Source organism: Eretmochelys imbricata, chromosome 25 (assembly GCF_965152235.1).
Source record: "Eretmochelys imbricata isolate rEreImb1 chromosome 25, rEreImb1.hap1, whole genome shotgun sequence".
Classification (NCBI taxonomy): domain Eukaryota; kingdom Metazoa; phylum Chordata; order Testudines; family Cheloniidae; genus Eretmochelys; species Eretmochelys imbricata.
The window spans coordinates 10895605-10919601 of NC_135596.1; the positions used below are offsets into that span (position 1 = coordinate 10895605).

General features: G+C 52.8%; 1 protein-coding gene across 1 annotated transcript; it reads left to right on the forward strand.

The window, feature by feature from the left end:
• Positions 1 to 4542: 4542 nt before the first annotated feature.
• On the forward strand, positions 4543 to 20115 carry LOC144280072 (repulsive guidance molecule A-like). The gene is made up of 3 exons (XM_077841779.1): positions 4543 to 4663; positions 8296 to 8789; positions 19447 to 20115. Exons 1-3 carry the CDS (start codon positions 4543 to 4545, stop codon positions 20113 to 20115), a joined length of 1284 nt encoding a protein of 427 aa, XP_077697905.1.
• Positions 20116 to 23997: the final 3882 nt, after the last annotated feature.

Sequence of the window (23997 nt, forward strand, 5' to 3'; positions counted from 1 at the left end):
CTCCGAATGAAGATGTGAACTCAACATCTCTTTGCAGGGAGAGCGCGGAGATCGGATCCCCTGACGCTGCTTCTTTGTATCCACCCAGCAGGAGACAAAGGGGTCTTGGTAAGCGCTTTGATTCACAGCAGCGAATGCAATGTACGGAGGAGGTAAATCTGATCCTTCAGTGGTCCCTGTATGGCGTGGCCTGATGGGAGAAACTTGCCCCAAAATCAATCCTCAGAAAAGGCAAAGAGGCCTCCTTTGCCAGGGATAATCCCTGGTGGTTGATATGCCTCCTTCTGGCCCCCTTGTGTCAGCCTGGCTGGTGTAAAGGAGCTTCAGGGCAATGGTGAACCAGACCCCCAATGAACAGGCAAGTCTGTGCAATGGAGTCCAAAGTAACATAGAACTACGAAGGGCAGGGTAATAGCTCATCTTCCCATTGACTTCAGCGGGAGTTGCACCTGAGTGATGACTGAGTAAGGACTTCAGGATTTGGCCCAATATGCACAGTCGTCACTTAGCCAACCACTAAAATGCAGTCACCTCTGGGATGGAACATGGCACTGGGATGGAACAATAACACTTTAGGATAAGGAGTGAAGGAGAAGGTGGGCGGATTTTAGACGGTGGAATGTAATTATGCGACCCGGAATCTGGCAGCGTTAACACCTGGTCTTGCCTGAAGTGCCATGAGACCTTGAATGACCACAAGTGCTCAGAGTTTCAATTTTATGTCTCACCCAAAAGACAGCTGGGTTGAGGTCAGCTCGTGGGAGGGTCTGTGTGCAAGTCAGAACTGCAGGGTTTCTGGGAGGTTCAGATCCGGAGCGTCTCTGAGGGAGCTGGGGAAGGTAATCATCCAGTGGCTGGGGATTTACAGTGACTAACACAAAACAGGTGTTTGAGGTGAAGAAGGGAGTGGTGTGGGCTAGTGTAGAGGTTCTCAACCTCTTTCTTTCTGAGCCCCCCCCCAATATGCTACAAAAACTCCACAGCCCACTTGTACCACAATAACTGTTTTTCTGTATATAAAAGCCAGTGCCAGTGTGAGGAGGCAGCAAGCAGGGCCATTGCCCCGGGCCCCACGCCACAGGGGGTCCTGCAAAGCTAAACTGCTCAGGCTTCAGCTTCAGCCCTGGGTGGCGAGGCTCAGGGCCCCAGTCTTCAGCCCCATGCAGTGGGGCCTTGGCTTTCTGCCCTGGGCCCCAGCAAGTCTAATGCCTGCCCTGCTTGGTGGACCCCCTGAAACCTGCTTGTGGCCCCCCCAGGGGGTCCCAGACCCCTGGATGAGAACTACTGGGCTAGTGGACTGAGACCAGACCTGGGATCCAGGAGCTCCTGAATTCTAATCCCTGCTGCTCTTCCACTGACTTACTTAAGGCTTTGGGCAACTCACTCCTCCTCCTTCACCATCTGTAACACGGGAATGATGCGGAGACTGTAACAAACTGGCTACCTGATACGTCAGTGGCACCTCTTCCCAATCCCGGTTGGGATCAGAGCCGTTCAGCTCTATCATAGGCCCCGTGCCACTAACAGAGATTCTCTTTTGCCTCAAGGCCTCTGGTTTTCGAAGGGCAGGAATTGAGTTCTCCCTCTGGTCGTGCCATGAGGTTGTGTGTGGCCACAGTGTGCAACATAGCAACAGATGGGAAATTCGAGGGGGCCCTGAATGTTACAGTGCTGCGTACCACACATGAGTTTGTTAGAATTAATTAATTGGTTCGTTGGCTAAATTCTGCTCGTACTTACTCAGGTGTAAATCTGGAGCAACTGTACCTGCAGTTGCTCCAGATTTTCATGAGTATGAATGAGAGCAGAGATGGCTCCAGATTTTGTCAAGTGTCCAGAAAGATCACATGCGATTTGGCCTAGTGGGTACTGGGGTTCTCCTCCTGGCTCTGACACGCAGTGTGACCTCGAGCAAGGCTCTGACCTCTGTGTCTTCTCCCACCCTTTGTCTTTCCTTTCGATTTAGATTGTAATCTCTTTGGGGCCAGGGCTGTCTCTCTGGGTTTCTAAAGCATACAGCACAATGGGGCCCTGATCTTGGTTGGAGACTTTATGGTAATGCAAATAATAACCATGAATTGCTTGCTAGCTCCCGCAGGTCCATGCATTGATTTAAACTGGATTAACCCATGAACTATCCTAGTACAGACGTTCTCTGTCCCACCCTGTCTTAGAGAGAGGAAGCTTCCAATTTAGTGTCAAGTTGCCTCCTTGCCTGTCCGCCCTTACCCATCTCCTACCCTCCAACCCCCCTAATGTTACCATCCCAAATGTTTAAAGAGAGTTTATAAAAACAGGAGCCCTTTGTTGTCAGAAGGGCAGCCCGCAACCTAAAGCCATCTGAAGTGAAAATCAATCCAAGCTTTGGGAGCTGGGGTGTGTGGGTTGGCTCTGGGATCCAGCTAAGGTGCAGGGCCTCCTTTGCCTGCAAAGCTGATGGGCCAGGGGATCAGCCTGACTTCACAAGAACAAAGAGCAGCTTTAGGGGGCTTTATCTGCCAAGCTCCCCTTGTGGAGCTTTGGAAAACTTGTCTGGATTTAAAGAAACGTGTAGTTTTTGAAGAGGGAGGTCCTGTAGTGGAGCAGTGCAGGCTGTTCTCTATGTCTGCGTGTCTGTATATGTTTACACATGTCTGGACGGGTGGGCATGTACATCTGCACATGTATGCACACACATGTAGGTTTGTGGGTACATTATATGTCTACTGGTGTTTGGACATGCAAATCTGACTGTGCAAGTGGGTTTACATGTGTGTTTATATGCAGGTTTGCTGTGTGTGTGTGTGGCGGGGGGGGTTGCATGGGTGTATGTGCAGGTTTGCCTGTATATATGGGTGTGCATGCCCGTGTTTGCATGTGTGTAAGTGCGTGCAGGTATTTAGCAGCTTCCTCTGTACACATCGCACAGTTTTACATGGGCAGGTTTGACTGCATACACCTGCATATACAAACACACCATATTCTACCTGTATGCTCACGATTTATAGCAGGTTTCCTAACAGCTTGGAGTGGAAACAGAGTGGGTGATCCTAGAGACCAGATTTCAAATTGGCCGCTGTCTCTGAAATGAAAGCTCCCTGCATTCCCACCTTAAACATAATGCCTTCAAATGTGGCTGTTTTCTTCCTTTCCGCAATACAGAGAAATGGAAACTCTCCAGACAACCCCACCACTAAGTGAAATGCAGCACAAAGGGGGACCCTAGCGCAGAGAGTGGGTTTTCCCCCTGCCTAGCCTTGGAATCGGCAGTGAGTCCACTGTGCAGCACTGCAAAATATAATCGGAATCATCCAGCCGCTTCACTACTGCTCCAATGCAGGGAGTTCCTGTAATCGCTCCTGGAGGTGACAGAAAGGTCATAGTGAGATCTGAAGCTGTAGGCAAAGGGGAAAGAATTATATTCGCCTGGATCATGTTCGTGATTTGTTGCTGGCAATAGCTTTTTGGGCGGGAGGCAGGGAACAGGATGCGGGAGGTTTGGAATCCATTCTTTTTTAAAAGAAGAACGGTAATAACACTGACCGTCTGCCGCACCTGTCCCTTGTAAATCTCCCAGGACTTTTACAAACAGAAATGAATCAAGCTTGATGGTGGCTTCCACAAAATGGGGAAACTGAAGCACAGAATGGTTAAGTGCCTCATCAAGTCAGGCAGAGTCCGGAAGAGAACCCAGAAGTCCTGACTCCCAGTTTGGCGATCACTGGGCCATATGGGACCTATTAAGGATGGGGTGGCCATGTGGGACCGGTTACAATAATTCTAAGGGTAAGTGGAACATGGCCTTGGGGCTTGTGTTTTGTAGGGTGCCACTCAGATGGGCTAAAGCCTTCTGAGGGGGTTGTGGGGAGGGAGGGAGAGAGAGAAAGCCCCTGTAAGGGGTCATGGGGGAATAGGTCCCCTGTATGTGGAGGTGTCCGTCCCTCACCCCACAGATAAAATACTATAATACATGCCATGTGGTGCCACCTGGTGAACTCCTAAGGCAAATATTTGCCCCATCCCCAGGTGTATCCCTTCCCCCCCCCACCCCCCAGCTTCATCAGACCTGGCTTGCAGCAGCTGCCCCCTCCCCATTGCCCTCAATACCAGCTCCCTGTGTCTTGAAGGACAGCGCTGTGAAACAAGACCGCCAAGGTGGAATCGGATTGGCTGGATGGTAATAAATATGCAGATCAGCTGGGCCTAGGTACTGTCCCATTGGTGAAAGGCTAATGGTTATGCAGATTAGCTTGGTCTGGCTCTTTCCCTATTTGCTGGAGCTTCACATTTGGAGCTGCCCTCTTGGTTGGAGGCAATTGACTATACGAATTTGGGGGCTGAGCTTTCGGGCCCATTGGTGGCAGGATAATGAATATGCAGATTAGCCTGGTCTGGCTGCCTTCCCATTGGCTGCAGCCTTATTAAGATGCAGATCGCCGGTCTCCCTCTGCGGCTCCCTTGGCGGCGCTGGGGTGAGGGAGGCGGCCGGACCCCGCAGTCTCTCCCCGGCCGGCGGACGGGGCAGCTCTGCTCGGAGCTGGAGGCTCCCGGGCCGATGGCTGGATGGTTATGGGGCCAGGCAGCCTCCCCCCGGCGGCTGTGGAGCGGCTCCGGGGGCCGCGGCGGCGGCCTCTGCTCAGCATGGTGCTGCTGGTGTCCGTGTGCCTGGCCCCGCCGGCCGCAGGTAGCGGGGGAGCCGGGCCGGGGAGCAGGGCTGGATCGGGGCCAGTGGGAGGGGAGCCGAGCCGAGCCGAGCCGGACCGGACCGGACCGGGGATACTGGGGGGACCGGGCTGGAGAAGCTGGGGAGCGGGACCGGGGCTGGGGGATGCTGGACTGGGGCAGGTGGGAAGGGGGCCCCGGGCTGGGGATGGTGCGGGGAGCTGGACTGGGGATGCTGGGGGACCCGGCCTGGGGAGGGGGCAGCCAGACCGGGGATGCTGCGGGGCGGTGGGGGGCTGGCTTGGGGATGCTGGGGGGAGCTGGACTGGGGCAGGTGGAGGGAGGGAAAGCGGGACCCGGGCAGGGGATGCTGGGGGGGTAGGGGGAGCTGGACTGGGGATGCTGGGGGACCCGGCCTGGGGAGGGGGCAGCCAGACCGGGGATGCTGCGGGTCGGTGGGGGCTGGCTTGGGGATGCTGAGGGGGAGCTGGACTGGGGCAGGTGGAGGGAGGGAAAGCAGGACCTGGGCAGGGGAGATGGACTGAGGGGAGCTGGATTGGGGGAATGGGGGAGACGGACCAGGGAAGCTGGTTGTGGGGCTGGACTGGAGATGCTGGGAGCTGGACTGGAGCAGGTGGAGGAGAGAAAGGGGGAGCCGGACTGGGGATGCTGGAGGGAAGGGGGGAGCTGGACTGGGGCAGCGAGGGGAAGGGGCTGGGTAACTGGAGGGGAGCTGAGCTAGGAAGGAGGGGGTCGGAACTGGAATGGAAACTCAGGGGAGGGGCTGGGGAGAGTCAGCTGACGGGAGCAGCTGGAGATGGGCTGGGGGTGTTCTGGGAACTGGGGGTGCTCATGCCTTGGGTCAGGGGGTACCCAGGCAGGTGTCTCATTTGAGGGGCTGCAGGGAGCACCTGAACACGTGCCTTGGCTGAGGGGCCCCCATGGGGGGAAAGGGAGAGCCCAGAGCACATGCCTGGTGGGAGAGGTGCCTCTTTTGGGGACCCTGCTGTCTGGGAGCTGGGATCTCTTCCGGGCCCCCCTTGGTGGTGGAACATGGTTGGAAGGGGGAGGGCGGTCCCAAAACACATGCCTTATTGGGGGACAGTATGGGGGAGCTTCAGGGTGTGCCTGAGTTGGGGACCCCTCTGTGGGGTGTGCTGAGGAGAAGCCTGGATGCTCAGCTTAGTTGGGGGGCGTGTTGTGGGGGTGGATGAGCCTTTTCTGGGAGGTTTGTTTTTCTATGAGGCGCGAACGTGCAGCTCCTGCCAAAGCAAACAAGGCGGCTGCCTGGAGCACAGAGGCGCCTTTCTGCTGCCGGCGGGCCAGCCAGGGACAGCGGCCCAAGGAGGGCTGGGTCAGCTCCCTCTCCATCCCCTGGGCTGGGGACCCCCTTCCCTGGCAGGGGCTGCACAGCACTGTCCTCGCCACTGCCTGCTTCTCCGGACCCCAAGGCACTAACCAATAAAACCTCCTGGGGCTTGAAGGTCCAACTGGGAGGCCAGGACTTTCCCAGCCCTCCCTGCTTCTGGGCCCAATTCTGTTGCCCATGGGCGTGTGGGCACTGCCATTCCTGGTGGGCAGAGGAGTGATCCACCTGATAGCTCCTGCTGTCGCAGGGGATTTCTGCTAACTAAACATGAAATACAGCCCAGTAGGTAGAGGGTTTGCACAAGACACTCTTGCACCCTGCGTGAAGACTAATGATGCGGAAAGAGAGCTGGGGCTTCATTTGAGCCCTCCGCCCTGCAGTGAATTTACCCCACAAAGGGGCTGTGTATGTGTAAGATGTACTAACTTTGTTCTTTACAAAGCATTAAGATGTGGTTTAAACCTAAAGTGAGAAGGGGAAACAGAGGTCATTGTATCTTTGTGGTTCTATCTATGAACTTGTAGTTTTAATAGACGTCAGCTGTTTCCCCCTTTGCTGTACCTATGAAAATCCCTAGGCGATTGGAATGAAGCGTCTCTCTTTAGTATTGGCTTTTAAGCAAAAAACAGCACAATATGCTGAGCAGAGTCTTTAAAATACAATTAATTGTGCTTGCGCGAAGCCATCAAAGTGCAAACGAGGCAGACTTAGGTGGGGAATGCAGTGAATGACGCACGTTCGCTCCTAGCAGACTTCGCATGTGGCTCAGAGCCCTTAGGAAGGTGGATAATTATCCCTATTTTACAGATGGAGGCAAAGGTCAAAAATATCAAATGTGCACTAATTTTGGGTGCATCAGTTCTTGGGTGCTCCAATGGAGATGCCTAGGGCCTGACGTCTGAGATGCTGAGCACCCAGTGCTGTTACGGAGTTCGTTGGAAGTTATGGGTGCTCAGCATTTCGGAAAGTCAGGCTCCAATTGGGCATCCAAAATGAGTGGGTGATTTTAAAAACTTCAACCTGAGTGATTCCTTCCCCCCCAAGCAGAGAAGATGGTGGCAGAATTGGGAACAGAACTCAGGAATCTGAACTCCCATATTCCATCCACAGTTCTTGATTCTAATTGCCGAGAAGCCTATAGAAAGTAACTTTTCCCTGAGAGTATAGAAAGTATAGCTAAAGAAAGTAACTTTTCTTCTTTTCCCTGAGTTGGAGGGAGAGCTGTTTTGTGCCTTAATGTAAAACTTAGCTAAATCTGTGACAGCAGTGTGTTCACACACGGCTGTGAGATGCTTCCAGGGAGGTGGATATTATGTGTTTAAGATCTGCAGCTAATCAGTACAGATTTGCATGCTGGGTCTAAAATTGCTGCATTGCTGATATCTGCCTCCAGGGAGGATACTGGATGAATTTAATAACTCACATTTTGTCCTTTAACATTTGAGTGCTGATTCAGGGTAGCAAACAGCGTAGCATTGTGTGTATAAGAACACAACACACACACAGTGCAGTGATATTTCTGAATATAAGTAGGAAGAATAACAGTAGTCTAGCCGCCTTGCAGATCGTTACAGGCTTGATGAAATGTGGGTGGATATAAACCAGCCTTTCAAAATTCTGTTCACTTGAGGCGTGGAACTTTATTTTGAATAGCAAGTAAATCCTGATTTATTTTCTTTCTCTTCATAATGGCAAAAGCAAGCAGTCAATCTTGTGACTTGGCTGGTAAATTTCAGTGATAGTTTTGCCACTTTTGTATAGTATGTATATGAAAAGTGAATGCAAGTCATTGCATTGCATTGCCTGATGCTGTCTTATGTATGTTTGTAGTATGTTTTTTGCTCTGTCCCACCTTGCGGGGGGGGGGGAGGTTTTTTAATAAAAAACATAAGAAAATGCTGGTGACACTTAACTCTTGACTTAGTCCTTGTCTGTCTCAGGAGTATTGTGATGGTCGAGGTTGGTAAAGTGCTTTGGAGATGGCGCGCTGTCTTAAGTGCAAAGCAGTACTGGTGTTGATGGGTCACAAGAGCCGGTAGGCAGCATCTATATCTCCGTAAAGCTGTCATGAAGAGTTTGGCTTCTGTGTTTTCTCTACCTATAGGACTTCTGTTTTAAGCCCCTGGATAGGAGCTTTCATTGCAGTGTCGGGAGGAGGGAAAGATCCGTCTTTATATGACTTGTGCTTAGGGCAGACCTTAGATCTCTAGTTGCTAGTTAGTGGGTGGATCGTTGACACCCATCAGCTGCTTGCTGTTGATCAGAATGACCTTTTCTCCTTGCAGTGCGTTGCCAGCAGTGCCGAATCCAGCGCTGTAATGCAGACTACGTGGCTTCCACATCTCCTAACCATGCCTTGCCAGAGGAGACGCCGCTGGACGTGGATTATTGCATTGCCTTGCGGGCGTATTCGGTGTGCACCAGAAAGACAGCCAAATCCTGCCGGGGAGACCTGGTGTATCACTCGGCCGTCTTCCGGATCAAGGAACTCTTTACGCAGTACAACTGCTCCAGCGACGGGCCGACCTCCTCAGCGAACGCCCCCGGCACACCGGACCCTCTGGTTTCAGAGCTCTGCAGCTATGAGAGCAGATCTGGCTTTCAGAAGAAATTTGCCCACTGTGGATTATTTGGGGATCCTCATTTAAGGACCTTTAAAGATGAGTTTCAGACGTGTAAAGTGGAGGGAGCTTGGCCGCTAATAGACAATCAGTACCTGTCAGTCCAGGTCACCAACGTCCCAGTTGTTCTGGGATCCAGTGCCACTGCCACCAGCAAGGTAATCAGACCACTTTTTTAACAAACAAACAAACAAACAAACAAACCAACCACCCCCCCAACTCCCCACCCTTCTCCTTTAGCTTCTGTTAGGAGGGACTAAGTTGCTGTGGTCATCTGCTACCCCCTTGTGGTCATCGGAGGAAGTGAATTTCAGAGCGTGTACTTGAGAAACAGCCTCCGCTAGATGGGGGCTTAGAATTGTGTGTTTGTTCTGTACCTTTCTCGCAGGTCTGTCATGTTACCATGGTCTTCCGTAATTACAGGACTGCATTAAAGGTTCAGCTGGTGTCCTTGGGCCCCGTGGGATGGTGAGGGCCTGCCTCCATAACAGAGCTGTGCAAACCTTCCGTATGTAAGCGCCCCAAACCTGCCGAGTTTTGCGACAAACTCAGGACTGGTTCCCAAACCTTCAGGCAAGCCTGGCTTCACTTCAGGGTTTTAAGTGACGGATGGGAAAAGTGAATCTGATTGCAACTGAGTTTTGTTTTGAGATCTCTAGAGTTGGACAAAGTGTAGGGAGGAGAGGCAGTGCATCTGTGAACTCCTGCCAGCTGGAGCTGAGGAATTGGGTGGCTTTGTGTAGCCCCAAACCCTCTGTACAGTTCAAGTCTTGAGGGTGAAAAGCTTTTCTTCCAGCCTGGTCGGAGGTGGGTGGCTTTGGCAATACTCCAAGTGGAAGATTAAAAATCGTTGTTTAAAAACCCCTTGTCCTACATCCTTCTCCCCGCCTACAGAAAGACAGTCAAGGACCTACTGGATGGCAGAGGAATTGTGATTTGTGACAGATGTTGCTCGTATTTCTTAGTGTACCACGGGCAGGTATTCAGATGCTGCACTGATGAGCGCAGTAGCAGAACTGGACTAGAATAAAACCCCTGCCAGGACCCTCTTTCGGGTCATGCTATGGAGCAGGACTCGGTTCTCAGCTCGGGCCCTGACTTGGGGTGTGAATGTGGGCTAGTTAATCTGAGACACTCCTTCTGTGAAGCTCTTTGAGATCCCCAGAGGAGAGATGGGCTCAGGGCAAAGTATGATTCACTCCAGTGTCCCAGCTAACATCCCTTCTTGATCAAAACTGGCTTTCATCTCCAGCGCTGTGTGTGACTGCTGCGATTGTCTAGCTGCTTCGACAACAGTTTCTGCTTGTTGCTCTGGGATAACGTAGCTTCAGTATGAAAATCCCAACAACCACATTCTCCCGTCTTGCTTCTGGAAGTGTTAACTCATGCATGTGGGTAGCATGGGCCTGACAACATGGCACACCACAGGTTCCCTCTTTGATCTGATGGAAGGGCACAGCACCAACATTAGCCATGCAAGCATCTTTCCCTGGCCGTGCAGGCTTCTCTGCCTTGCTGCATGATCTAAGGCACGAGCACCAGGGGCTGTGGCCATGGTGAATACCGGGGTGTGGGAAGCGGCGGGTTTTGTGATGGACAAATCCGCTTTCTAGGAATAAAGCCATTCACTTGGGTCATGTTCCCTGCACACGTCTGATGGAAACAACCTAAACTCTGCTCCCCAGTTTGGGATTAGAACCCATGGGGTTCTCGACCTTTATCTTTCTGAGGCCACCCGCGCCCCCGCCCCAACATGTGATTAAATACTCCATGGCCCACCTGTGCCGCAGCTGGTTTTCTGCATATAAAAAGCCAGGGCTGGCATTAAGGGGCAGCAAGCAGGGCAGTGGCCCGTGGCTCCATGCCACAGGGCGTCTGATGAAGCTAAGTTGCTCAGGCTTCTGCTTCAGCCCATGGCAAGGCTCAGGGCCCTGGGCTTCAGCCTTGGGTGGCAGGGCTTTGGCTTTCTATCCTGGGCCCCAGCGAGTCTAACTCTGTCCCTGCTTGGCGGACCCCCTGGAACCTGCTCACGGTCCCCCTAGGACCCCGAACATCTGGTTGAGAACCACTGGCCTAAAGGCTCCATACCCCATCTCCAATCCACCGAGGCCCTGTGCCATTCTACCCCTTCTTGCATTAGTGTGTCAGGAGTCGGTAGCTTTATGCAGGAAGGGTCGCCTTTTGCACAGACTAGACCAGCAGCCTAGGAATTGTGCTCCTCTGCGTCTGTGGGCTTCATAGCTTTCTGGCCTCTCCAGCTCCCTTTGCTCTGCGCTTGCAGGGAGGCTGTTATCCGCCCCCTCTGTGGTGTTCTCTGTTTGGTCGGTGACCAGCTTTTTTCAGTAGCCGGGTTGAGCAGAGTGAAGCGTTAGAGAGGGTTGTATCTTTGGAAGTGCAATAGCTGTCACTAGCCAGCCGGGGAACGAGATGGTCAGGGCAGAGCTCAAGACACAGCTGGGGAGCTCTCCTGGCTCCCAGCCCCTTGATCAGTCTGCTAGGCCACGCTACCTTTCGGGGTCTCCTGTCTGACAGGAAAACAAGCTGTTTGATCCTGCCTGTGCACCATTTTCCCCCCTCTGTTGGCCATACAGAGCAAACCAAGAGCTTCTCTCCCCTGTTCGCGTGCCTTTGGTCCTGCCATAGAACTCCCTGACTCCTGGCCACGGAGACACTCGCAGTGGCTATCTGTGTGATACCACCTCCTTGTTCAGTCCCTCGTGCCCACTTCCCTCACTTTCCTTCCCTTCTTTCAGGGCATTGGCTTTTCTTGGCCACTGCTGCTTTATAGTTCTCCTGGGCGCTTTACCTCTACCGACCCCGGGTTGGTTTCTCCCTCCCTTTCAGCAGATCTTCTCCTGTTTGTATTCCCTTCCAGCCCCATCCTGCTTTCCTGTTGCTGCTGCGGCTCACGGCCACTGCTGCTACTTCTTTGGCTCTCATTAAAGGCGAACTCTGCAGATGCTTCCACCTTCTGTTTGTCCCACTCTGCTCTGCCTCCCCCACATCCTCCGTCCTGACCTCCCTTGGGGTCTCCTGCTGCCGGGGTGAGGTGTGTTTTGGTCTCAGGAAGGCGTCTGCTACCCAGCTGAGCTTGAGAGCCTGGGGGCCTCTGTTCTGTTTTGCAGCTCCGACCTCTCACCTGGGCACCACCTCAGCTGCTTCTCCACCCGCCTCATTGCAGGGGCTCCTGCCAGTGCCGCAACATTGAAGAGTTGGTGTCGGGCACCCGCTCAGAGGGGCAACCCTCCTGTTTCCTCCTGGGTCTTCTCCAGTTGAGGAAAGCTGGGAGGTGTTTTTTTTTCTTTCCGTTTTTTTTCCCCTTCTGTGCTTCAGCTTCTTGGTGGTTGATTTAGACTCTGGGCCGTCTGCCTGCATTCTGGGTCCAGCTTTAACGGGCAGAGCACCCTGCGTGGACCCTGATACGTTCGGTCTACTTGTGGCTACCACAACGAAGAAAGGATGAGTCTTAATCGTCGAGGTTAATGCTTACCCAGCAGCCGAGCGGGGGAGACAATCGCTCGGGTGTTGTAGGACAGGAGGGGAGGTCAGGGCATGCTCCATAGCAAATGCTGTTGGAGGCGGGCAGCTAGATAGGTGGTCAGGCTGGGGGAAGGCTGTGGTTCTCGGGTGCCTCACTGAGGACTGCGTCTTTCCAACTCACCTTCCCTTCAGTCTTGAGTCTCCATCTTCCCTGCCACGTCTGCAGGGCGTGGCTCCCGGGAACGGGCACTTCGGGGCAGTAGCAAGGAGGTGAGGGAGGAAAATAAACCAGTTACAGGGCAGGGCTTAATTACAGTCCCCATCTTTGTATGTCAGCTGCTCAGTTCTTCGTGGTGCTGGTAGGGCTTTCCGTTCCTTAAGGACTGATTTCCCTTTGTGGATGACTGAGGCCCCCACCTACCTCCCCCACCCACGATCTCCTAGACTGCTTATTTCTGCCCTCCTGTGGGTTGACATCCCCTCCTCTGCTGATTGTTTCAGCTGCCGAGCTGGTAATGGGTGAATGAACAGACACCAAAGAAGCCCTCCACCCCCCACAAAGGGAGAGAGAAAATGCTGCTTGGAGTAGCAGGAAGGAAGGAAGGATTCTCTCTAGTTTAGTTGGTCAAAGTCCCTGGAAACCATGAGGCGTGGATGGGTCTAGAACCAGGAGGAAGAGTGGCTTGTGGTAGATTGTAAGCACCTTGGGACAGGACTGTAAGAACATAAGAACAGCCATAATGGGTCAGACCAAAGGTCCATCCAGCCCAGTATCCTGACTTCCGGCAGTGACCAATGCCAGCTGCCCCAGAGGGAATGAACAGAACAGGACTGGCAGTTTGTTCTGTTTATGCAGCGCCTAGCACAGAAAGGTCCTGGCCCATGGCTGGCGTTCCTAGGTGCTACGGAGACACAAATAATAAGAGGTGGGGGCAGCAGCTTGGCACACCCCAGCTTGAGAACGACTAGCGTAGACTGGAGTTTGATAACAGTGTGCCATGCTGAAGCCTTTAGGGCACTTGTTGTCCTTACCTGCCTTCCCCATGTGTAAGCCCCTTCGTTTTCAGTTTAAAGCGATTTTTATCTGTGCTTTACAGAAAGTATTCTTTTTTCTTTCTGATTTTCACCCTACTTTTGTATCTTTTAAGTATAAAAAATAACTGGTTTTATTAGGAACATACAATACATTGCATGAGATATCTGTATTACGATAATACATTAGTCTGTGTGTATACACAAAGCTGCCTGTTGAAATGAGGCTCTGTATTAGTCTGGAAGATACACACAATAAACAGGCCCGCACGCAAGCTCTGAAGTGCGTGCGTATCTGAATGTACTGATGAATCTCACACCCGCCATGTACACATTTCAAGCTGTTAGCAGATAACGGTTTAAAGATTTGACACACTAAAATGGGAAGAAAATGAAAATCTGTCTCAGAATACATTTCAGAACACAAGGAAGTTTTCAAAAGTTAAAAAAAAAACAAAAATGGGAAAAGAATGAAGTTGAGTGTATGCGCTGCAAATTGTGTGGCCCAATTATTAAATGTAAATATTTATAGGCTAATAGTACACGTCTGGTCTACACTACAAACTTAGGTGGACATAAGCCACATTAAGTGGATCTAATAATGTACGTGTCTACACTACCGAGTCCCTTCCGCCCACCTAAGTGGCCTGTAAAGTCGACTTCTGTACTCCACCTCCATGAGAGGCGTAGTGCTTGATTTGACATCCACACGTCGACATGGGGATAGTGTAGACAAGGCATTGTGTAATTCAAATTAATTGGCAGCCAGGAGGTGTCCCACAGTGCTCCGCTGTGACCACTGTGGAGAGCACTTTCAACTCCACTGCACGTTACACAGGAAACAGTCACTCCCCTGTTAAAGCCCCGGGAACTTTTGAATGTTCATTTCCTGTTTGATCAGTGTGGAGAGCTCGCCAGCCCAGCTGATCATGGAGACTCAAGGCCCCAAACACGCTCCAGCATGGAGCACACAGGAGGTGGTGGATCTTATCGCTGTGTGGGGAGAAGAGTCCATGGAGGCAGAGCTCCGATCCAGCAGAAGAAACGCTGACATCTATGCCAAGATCACGCGGGGCATGTGGGAGAAGGGCTACACCAGGGACAGGCAGCAGTACCGTGTGAAAATAAAGGACCTTCGGCAAGCATGCCAGAAGACAAGGGAGGCGAACAGCCGTTCTGGTTCTGCCCCACAGACATGCCACTTCTATGAGGAGCTGTATGCGATTCTCGGCAACGACCCCATCACTACCCCAAAACGCCCCGTGGAGACCTCCTGGGCGACCTCAAGCAACAACGAGGAGGACATTGTTGATGAGGAGGAGAATGTGAGGCAGGCAAGCAGAGGATCCATTCTCTCCGACAGCCAAGAATTGTTTTTAACCCTGGAGCCCAACCCTACACAGGACCAGTTGGCGGTGGAGTGTGATGCTGGGAAAGGCATCTCTGGTGAGACCACATTTCCAGTCAAACTGTAGGGGTTACATGCTATTATATTTTATGTTTAATCTGAACAAAAACGTAGGTGTAATGGGTATTGATGGCCACTCCAGCTACGCAGAGGGTGCTCCCTGAAACAGACTGTTTATGTGCATGGGGATGGCCCGGGAATCCTCCATGGAGATCTCCAGGAAGCTTTCATAGAGGTACCCTGCAATCCTTTGCAGAAGGTTTCTGGGAGGGGCTGCCTTTTTTTGTTCACCCCAGTAGGACGCTTTCCCGTGCCATTCCAGTATTCACTCTGATGGCATCATTGCAACACAGAGCATTGCAGCATATGGACCAGGTCTGTACCCAGACGTTTGCAGCATCTGCTCCCTTGCTGCCTCTGTTACCCTCAGGAGAGTGATATTGCATAGGGTCACCTATGGGAAACAAGGGAAGCTTTCAATGCTAGCCCTTAAACCGCAAATAATTCAGCAAGTAATCCACACCGTTTGGTGAAATATGGGTCACACCACCACACTTTCCCAAACGTGCCGTGGTTGTGATTGGAAGGGATCACCGTGTATCACAAGCAGAATTGGGGCGGAAAAAGGAAGGGGGTAGGGGTGGCAGCTTCTTGTTTGTCTCCCTTCCCCCCTCAACCGGGTGCTGCTTTTGTAAAAAAACCAAACTATTTGGGGCGGCTTTACCCTGGTGCCTGTCCTCAAGCACCATCCAGGTTGCTAAGGGAAAGGGGGCTTTTCTCAAGTTCCAACCTGTGATTCCAAGGATATCTTCACAAAAGCAGTAGCACAAAGCCTCTCGCCCGTGCCTCGTGGTCTTACTCACCCTAGCTGGAGCAGCGAACCAACACTTGCAATAGCCAGCGGTTGCAATTACGTTGTGGCTTGCAGTGAAGTGCATTGAGGGGTGGTTTTTTATTTAAAAACAAAACCAAAAAAGTTTACCTTGCACCAGAAACTATGTAAGCACCGTCAATGCTACCCTTGTGCTTTGCAGCAGAAACCTAGTCTGTTGGCACATCCTCCACACTGGGACAGAGACTTTCCCAGATTAGAAGGCGGAAAAAAACTCAGGAGGACGTGTTCAATGTGTTAACGCGCGCCTCTGAGAGTGAGAAGATGGCACTTAGAGCATGGAGGGTTGCACTGTCCGAGAACATGGAGCTGGACAGGGAGGACAGGAGAGGATGCAGGAAGAGATGCTGCGGATTATGAATGAGCAGTCAGACATGTTGAGGCGTCTGGTTGAGGTTCATGAAAGGCAGCTGGATGCAAGAGTCCTGCTGCAGCCAATGCTGAACCTGCTGCCATCATCGCCCAGTTCTACATCCTCCTCCCCCAAAAGTCCTATTAGGTGTGTGTGTGGGGGGGGACGGGGACGGGACAGGGTGTGTTCTGTATCTCTTGCACTCAACACCAGAGGGTACAAGGACCAGAAGGTGCCCATTCCTACACCTTTAATTGTTATTGCAGTGCATCTGTAAGCAAGCTTTCCTTGTTTCTCCCCCCACAGTGTTATCAGCCCTTTTGCCCCCAGGTTATCTTTGCTGTCTCTATGTGCTTGTGTGCATAATAAAACTTAACAGATGGAGGAGAAAAGGCTCTTTATTCATTCAACACATGATGGTTGGTGAGGGTGCAGTTTACAGGGGAGAAAATGCAAGGAAGGGGACAGCTTGGTAGGGAACAACACAGATAAGTGTCACATTACTCTGGCTCATTGCTGAAACTAGTTTTCAAAGCCTCTTGGAGACACAGAGCTCCTCAATGTGTTCTTATTGCGCTGGTTTCTGGCTGTTCAAAATTGGCTCAGGTGATCTGTCTCAACCCCCCCACCCCAGCGGAAACTTTTCTCCCTTTGTTTCACAGATATTGTGGAGCAGACAGCAATAACAATGGGGATACTGCTTTCACTGAGGTCTAACCTAGTAAGCAAACAGCACCAGCGACCTTTTAAACGTCCAAAGGTACATTCCACCACCATTCTGCACTTGCTCAGCCTATGGTAGAACTGGTCCTTACTGCTGTTCAGGTTGCTGAACAGTACAGTACAGCAGTACAGCTTTGTGAGCCATGGAAGCAAGGAGCAGGCTGGGTCTCCCAGGATCACGATTGGCATTTCAACATCACCAATGGTTATTTTTCAGTCTGGAAAGAAAGTCCCTGCTTGCAGCTTTCTGAACAGACCTGTGTTCCCATGTTGATGTCGGTGAAACAGCCCCTGTGATCCACTAGCGCTTGCAATACCCTCGAGAAGTACCCCTTTTAGTTTATGTACTCTTTGGCAAGGTGGTCTGGTGCCAAGATAGGGATATGCATTCTATTGCCCCACCGCAGTTAGGGAACCCCAGCGAGACAAAACCATCCACTATGTCCTGCACGTTGCCCAGAATCACTACCCTTCTTAGAAGAAGTCTGTTAATGGCCCTGCAAACTTGGATCACAACAGATCCCATGTTAGATTTACTCACTCCAAATTGGTTCCCCACTGACTGGAAGCTTGCAAGGCCAGACTGCTACCCCAGAGCTATCGCCACTCGCTTCTCCGCTGTCAGAGCAGCTTTTATTTTACTATTGCTGCACTTCAGGGCCGGGGAACGCTCTTCACCCGGTTCCTGGAAAGTGGCCTTACGCATTCAAAAGTTCTGCAGCCAGTGCTCGTCATCCCATAGCTGCATAACGATGCAGTCCCACCAGTCAGTGCTCGTTTCCCAGGCCCAGAAATGGTGCTCAACAGTGTCAAGGTGATGCTTGACTGTCACCAGCAACTGTGAATTGCTTTGCTCTGTGTCTTCCAGCAGGGTGGCATCACATTGTGCCATGTGGCAGCTCTTGTATCAGCTGTGTAAATACTGCAGGATAAGGCGCGAGATGTTTGTAATGCTCAGAACAACGGAGTACAGCTCAGCGGGGTCCATGTTTCTCGTGCTTTGGCGTCCACGCAGCTAACCCAGCCTTATGAAAAAGGCTCGATTGTTTGCTATTGATTTCAGGGAGGGAGGGAGGTAAGTGTGTCACGGGAGGTTAACGCCCTGTTCCCCTAACCACCCGTGCCAATGTTTTGGTCCCATAAGGCATTGCAAGCCCAACCCAAAATTCCCCTTGGCTACATGCCCTGAGGGATAGCTACCCACAGTGCACTGCTCCGGGCGTTGATGCAGGCCCTGCTAGTGAGGATGCACTCCGCCGCCACAATGAGCATGGTGTGGACAAGCAAGATCGACTTGCTTCAGTCGGAGGCTTAATGTCGACTTCCATAAAGTCAACTTAACTTTCTAGTGTAGACATGGCCTAAGTCTACTGCAGTAAACTGTTTATTCAAATGAAAAGTTTTAGTTGGGGGTTAGAGAAATACTGTTTTCTTAAACACAGAGGTGGCAAACCACATTGATGAACAGAATTCAAAGCCTTAATCTAAAATAAACCCCAATATTTACCCAGAAAAAATTATTAATATTTTTTTGCCCCGATTTTCACCTGTTTTATAATAAACACTGATCCATTCCCGAGAAAAATTAAAAAAAATAAAAACGGAAAATGAAGGGCCCTACCCATGTGCTAGGCCTTGTTCAGAGATGAAGGCAAATATCCTGTCCTGTAGCAGGTATCCGGCTGGCACCTGGCTTCCCTTGCCGCCAGACAAGGGCACGGTGCTGATGGCCTCTTGTTGCCTAAGTTTAAACCTGTTCTGGAGCCTTGAAACAACTGCTGTCCCTAGTGAGTTCGGGGCTGGCCTCACTGGACTCTGACGGTCTCTAACCATAGAAGAGGCACAGCAGAGTCTGGGAAGCTTCCCCTCCCCACACCTCAACGTTGGCTGGGATAGCCCAGCTCGGGTCAGCCTCCGCCCGCACTTAGCCCTTCTGCTGAGTGAGCCGTTGTGAACACGCTTGAGGCCGTGGGGACATCCGCCGGCCCAGAGACTCGCCAGGTTGACATCCCGCCGGTTACCAAAAGTGACGTTGGCTCTGACGGCAGACGAGGTCGGAGTTAGAAGCAATGATGAACTTCGTGATTTATTAGCACTCGCTATGCTCGGTAGAACCCTGTCCTGGCAGCTGGATGTGCCAGCGGAGGGTTGTGGTGCCCGGAGGAGAGCTGCAGCTACGAGCGGGTCTTTAAGGTTGTGTGCGGAAATAAGCAGTTCTGGGCCCAGTGGCCTCAGCAATCTGGCCGCCAGGTTTGAAGCGACTTGAGCCAAGGTGTCTCGAGCAGAATAGATATTCTGCGGGCCCTGGGTTCCTCACGATCCACCCCTATGGCTTTTAGAGCACAGTGGTGGGGGCAAGCTTCAGCTTTAGTGGAATGTGTCACTGGGAAGTAGAGAACAGATGGCTTAGGGCAGAGGTCCCCAAAGTGTGGGGCGCCGCACAGCTGGGGACCAGGCCAGGCCCCATGGGGGGGCGGGAAGGGAGTGCCACCCAGGTCCACTCCTGGCCCCGGCCCCAGCTGCTGGCTCCTGCTGCCAGCCCCGTGCCCAGTGTCCCCCCTAATAGCGCTGCACCCAGGGCTCTGCGCCCAGCCTCGGCCCCCTTACCCCTGTCCACGTACCCCCTTCCCAGAGCCGTGACCCTGCTCCTGGCCCCAGCTCCCTGATCCTCGTCGGGTGGGAGGCACTGGGGTGGGGGAGAGGGAGGAGCTGATTGATGGGGCCCACCGGTGGGGGCTGAGCACCCACTATGTTTTCCCCGTGCTCCAGCCCCGGAGCACCCATGGAGTCAGTGCCTATGCCCGAAGCCTTATTATGAGCTGCCACATCGCCCGGTGCCTTTCCCTAGTGGACATAGCTGCAGTGGGAGGTGGGGACCGGGCTGCGTTTTCACCAGGCTGATCTCATTGCTTTCCGTCTCCTCTGCAGATCACGCTGATCTTTAAGAGTTATCAGGGCTGCACGGAGCAGAAGGTTTATCAGGCGACCACAGAGGACCTACCGCTGGCGTTCAGTGATGGCACAAGAACCGGAGGGTGGCAGGAGGGAGCCAGCAGCCTGCGCATCCTGGAGAAGCCGGACGCCGGCCAGGTGGAAATCCAGGCCAACTACATTGGCAGCACCGTCATCATCCGCCAAGTGGGCCGCTACCTCACCTTCGCCATCCGTGTGCCGGAGGAGACCCTGAACCTCTCGGAGGAGAGCGTCGGCCTCCAGCTCTGTCTGCATGGCTGCCCGAAGAACGAGCTGATCCAGGAGCACAGGCTGAGCCTGGCGAGCTCTAGCCCGCTCTGGCCCAGCTCCCGACGGGCCTACACGGTGGAGATGGCCACCGAGCAGTGTCGCCACATCCTGCAGGTGGAGGACGTGTATTTCCAGTCCTGCGTCTTTGACCTGCTCACCACGGGGGACCCTGAGTTCTCCATGGCTGCTTACGGGGCCTTGGAAGACTTGAAGGCGCTGTACCCCAGCAGACTCAAGTTGCATACTGTGTCCAAGGCTATTAACGTGGCCACTGGTGCTCCGGGGCCTGGGCAGCCCGCTGCCTCGTTAGTCTGGTGCGGTCTTGCCTTCCTAAAGCTGCTCTGGTGCTGCTAATGAGTGTGGATCTTTTGCCAATATTGGGCCCCAGTATAGGAAGAGAGAAGCCCCTGGCACCTCCCAGCCTTGGAGCAGAGTGGAGGGTCCAAATTCTCCTCCCACCAAGCCGGCCTGCTTGGTCCAGCTGACTCCCACTCTCCGTTGCTAACTGAAGGTGAAGTGCGGCTTGCTCAGATATTCTGGTCCCCACTGAAGCCCATAAGCCACAGCTGCCCCCCCTTCCTTGTGAGCAAGAGTTGGGGACCAGCATTGGCTCTTGCTTTGCCAGGGCTGCTGCTTAGGAGGTTGGCCAGACTCTCAACTGGCCAGCTCCGAGGGAAATGCTGCCCCCATCCATAGCACCTGCTTACCGACCCCTTCTCCGTCACTGATGTGCGAGCAGAAGGCCCCTCATTCCTTCCCCACCCCGTCCTCCAGATAGAACCTCCTCCAGCTTTCCCTACTGCTGGCCCTTCGAGGGATTTCTCTGCCATCTCATGGCTGCCGTGCTCCTTGGTTGACCCCATGCTGACTTGGTGTTCTTACCAAGCGCTCAGCTTCCCTGTGCCATGATGAGCAAATTGGGCGGGGATACTACACGGCTGGGGCTGTTACTGGAAGTGACCCCTTGTTTCCTCTGCGCTCCAAATCCAGAGCCATGGCTGTAGAAACAAAGCAAACTAAGAAGCCCTCTCTGCAGGTAGCCACGTGCCTCAGGAAACTACGCCCTGAAACCTGGCTGCTTTCCAGTGCCCCTGAGGAAAGCTGCCGGTTGGGGTAGGAAGGGGCAGGGGGAACTCTCGCGCTGTTCCTCCCGCAGAACTGTCTAGCCTGTGAAATGGTCACGATGGCTCATGCCCGTAGCCTGCTCCACCCCAGACACACGCTCCGTGGCTTCAGCTAGCCCAAGCCCAGATAGAGCCTTTGTGGATTTGGGAGCTGCTGACCCTGAAGAAGCAGCTTCTCTTATTATCACTGCTAAGATGTGTAGATTTGTGCTCTCCAGCCTGTAAATGTCTGTACAACTGGTGTTCCTCCACGCAGCTGTTCTTTGTGGACTTCATAAACCTCCCCCCAACCAGCTGTTAATAGCATTTTAACCTCAATTGTCATTAAACCGCTGTTTTTTAAAGGGTCAGTGGTCTCTTGCCTGTATGCAGGGAAGGAGTCAAATGGCCTGAGCCTGCAGCCTGATCCCCGATGTGCTCAGGTACAAGGGCTGCTGGTCCTGCAATATAAAGGCATAGATGTAATGCCCTCTGCAACAAATGGCATGAGAAGAAAGGCAGAGTGAGAGCTTCCCTTCTCAGCAGGAAGCAGCCTCCACGCTTGGAGCCTGGTCATTCATCGGAGGCCTTCACCAGCCCCTAGCCCAGTTTTCCCCTCTGCTGCCATGTCACTCTGTACCCTGCAGCGTGATCTAGGCCAGGCTAAGCAGGTGCCCGGGCTCAAGCTGCATTTTTGCAACATGCCTGAAGTAGCTCTGCACAAGCGGGTGGACCAAAAAGAGCAGCGGTGGCGAGAGGGGCTGCCCGCCCTGTGTCCGTACCTATGGTCTCTGGCAGGATCCGATGGGGGGGTGGCCCCCCCTGCCACTGCACTGGGCTCTCCCTTGCTACCCCACCTCCAGCCGAGGGTAGCAAAACGTTTTGCTAGGTGAGCTGGTCTTGGAATGAATGCTGCAGCAGGCAGCGTGTTGCTTGCACGTTCTTGCCTCCCCTTGCAGCCCCTTTTCCTCTGTCCTAGGCCGGTGGCTGCAGCCCTAGAGCTGTGCCCGTGTTGATGTGTGAGGACATCTTGCCCGAGCCAGTGGGTGGAGTATTGTACCAGGCTGCATGGTAGGGCTCCAGTCTCCCCTCTCCCTCCCTCCCGCCCTCCCTTTTCACCGGGATTCTATTCAGCTGCTCACTGTCAATGGCGAAACCGCCCAGGACTAGAACATGCAAGAGCACGGCTGGGGCTTGACCCGGCCAGTATGGGACAAGCGTCCAGCCACTCTCGGCAATAATTCTTTGCCTAAGGACCTCCAAAGTGCTTCATACGCAATCCTCAGTCTCCCCTATGAGCTCCGTGACGGTTGCAGTAAACAAAGGCATGTAGATGTGAGATAACTGACCGATGCAACAGTGGTGGATTAGCCACTGGGCCAACAGAGCCAGGGGCCCTGGGCAATTGGGGGGGCCCTGGAAAAACTGGCACCCCTATGCCTCGACCCTGCTCCCTCCTCCCATCTGGCTCTCCTGCTGGGGAGCAGGATCAGGGCACGGGGGCTTGCCCCTCTCCGCCCACCCACCTGGTGCTCCTGCCCCAACCATGCACCCCGGCAGGAGTGCCGAGTCTAGGGGGGGGGGCGCAGGGCAAGCCCCTACGCCCTGACCCCATTTCCCTGGCAGGAGCATGGCGGGGCGGGGGGCGGGAATGGGACTGCAGACAGAAGGGGTAGGGAGGGGGTCCCACTTGCTCTGGCCCAGGGCCCCACAAAACTGTAATCATCCTTTGAGTGCATCACACGGCGATTGGAAAAACGGTCTCCATACTGTTGCTTTTGCTGTTTAAACATAAACTAGAACAATAAGTGCACATAGGAAGCCTCGGCCAGGAGCACCATGACTTTGAGGGGAAAACATTAAAAGTTAGCCTTATAGAGCCCTTATTTTCCCATCATCCTTTGCTTTCCTTGCACACCTTTCATTTGAGTATCTCAAAGCACTTTATAAACAAGGCCTGCCTGGAAAATAAATGTCAACTCCATTTTCAGAAGAGGAAATTGAAACAAACATGCAACACACCGGGCTGAGCTAATAGCGAACACAAGATCCTGCTGCCCTGGTCTGACCACAGGCCCGCTTACCTTACGCTACAGATCAGAGGAGGGTTGAAATTGCTTTTTTCCCCTCTCTCTCTCTCTCTCTCTCTCTTGCCATGCTCAGATATTCTGGTCTAAGTTAATAGATGGGCCATCTTCGAGTTTGAGTCCTAAAGGGCTGGTCCATTTTATGTACAGAACTGCTCTGGGAAATAATCACAGTTAAAAATAAAACAGCCTTACTTTGTAACTAACAAATTAAATGAGTGAGAGAAGACAGTGGCTTAAAGAACAGCCCATTAGCCTTTTAGCTGATGTAGCTAATTGTGTAGGTCACTGAGCCTGGCCCGGTTCTGCTTCACTGGGGCATGTGTGATGCGGTTGGGTTTCAGAGGCAGTTCAGGTCCTTTTCTCCATGTCCCCAGCTCTGAAACACAAATGCTGCCACTCCCGGTCCTCCAGCATTCACCGGGGCTGGGGGCACCAATACAGTGAGAGGTGCTGGGGCAGCATGCAGACATTATGGGGATGGTGCCATCGAACATCCTAGAGAGCTACTGCCCTTTAGGGATGCCTGTTTATAAGGAAATTTGCTGGCATACAGCCCAAGTTGGACCCTACTTTCTGTTCGTTTCCAATTCTCCAGGTCTTGCTGAATAGAGAGGGACCTTAAGTACATGCTTGACTGTAGCCGGGTGCTTAAGGGTATCGTGCCCCTGCAGCTGGCTGACGTAAAACCCAGCTTGGGGCAACACACATGCGCTAGCTTTGATCAAGTGAGTGTGCTAAAAACAGCAGAGTGGCCTGGTGGCTTGGGCAAGCAGCTCAAGTATGAGCCTGTTTGAGGTCCTAGGTAGGTGCTTTGGTGGCTTGCCCACATCACAACACTCCTGCTGCCATGGCCATGCTGCTATCTTTAGTGCACTAGCTCAATTAAAGCTAACGTGGGTACATCTACCTGAGCTGAGGGAATCACATCTCCCAGCTGCAGTGCAGATGTATCCCAACTGATTTGCTGCATAGGGATGGACTTAAGCCTGTATTTAAATGCTTTATTAATCTGGTGCCATCCTGTCTGTCGTCAAACCATTTGG

What these genes read in the sequence shown, in the direction of transcription:
- LOC144280072 (XM_077841779.1), top strand. Translation starts at nt 4,543, where the DNA reads ATGGTTATGGGGCCAGGCAGCCTCCCCCCGGCGGCTGTGGAGCGGCTC. An exon ending in CCTGGCCCCGCCGGCCGCAG is followed by an intron (nt 4,664 to 8,295) that starts GTAGCGGGGGAG and finishes TTCTCCTTGCAG; the next exon opens with TGCGTTGCCAGCAGTGCCGA. An exon ending in GTGCCACTGCCACCAGCAAG is followed by an intron (nt 8,790 to 19,446) that starts GTAATCAGACCA and finishes TCTCCTCTGCAG; the next exon opens with ATCACGCTGATCTTTAAGAG.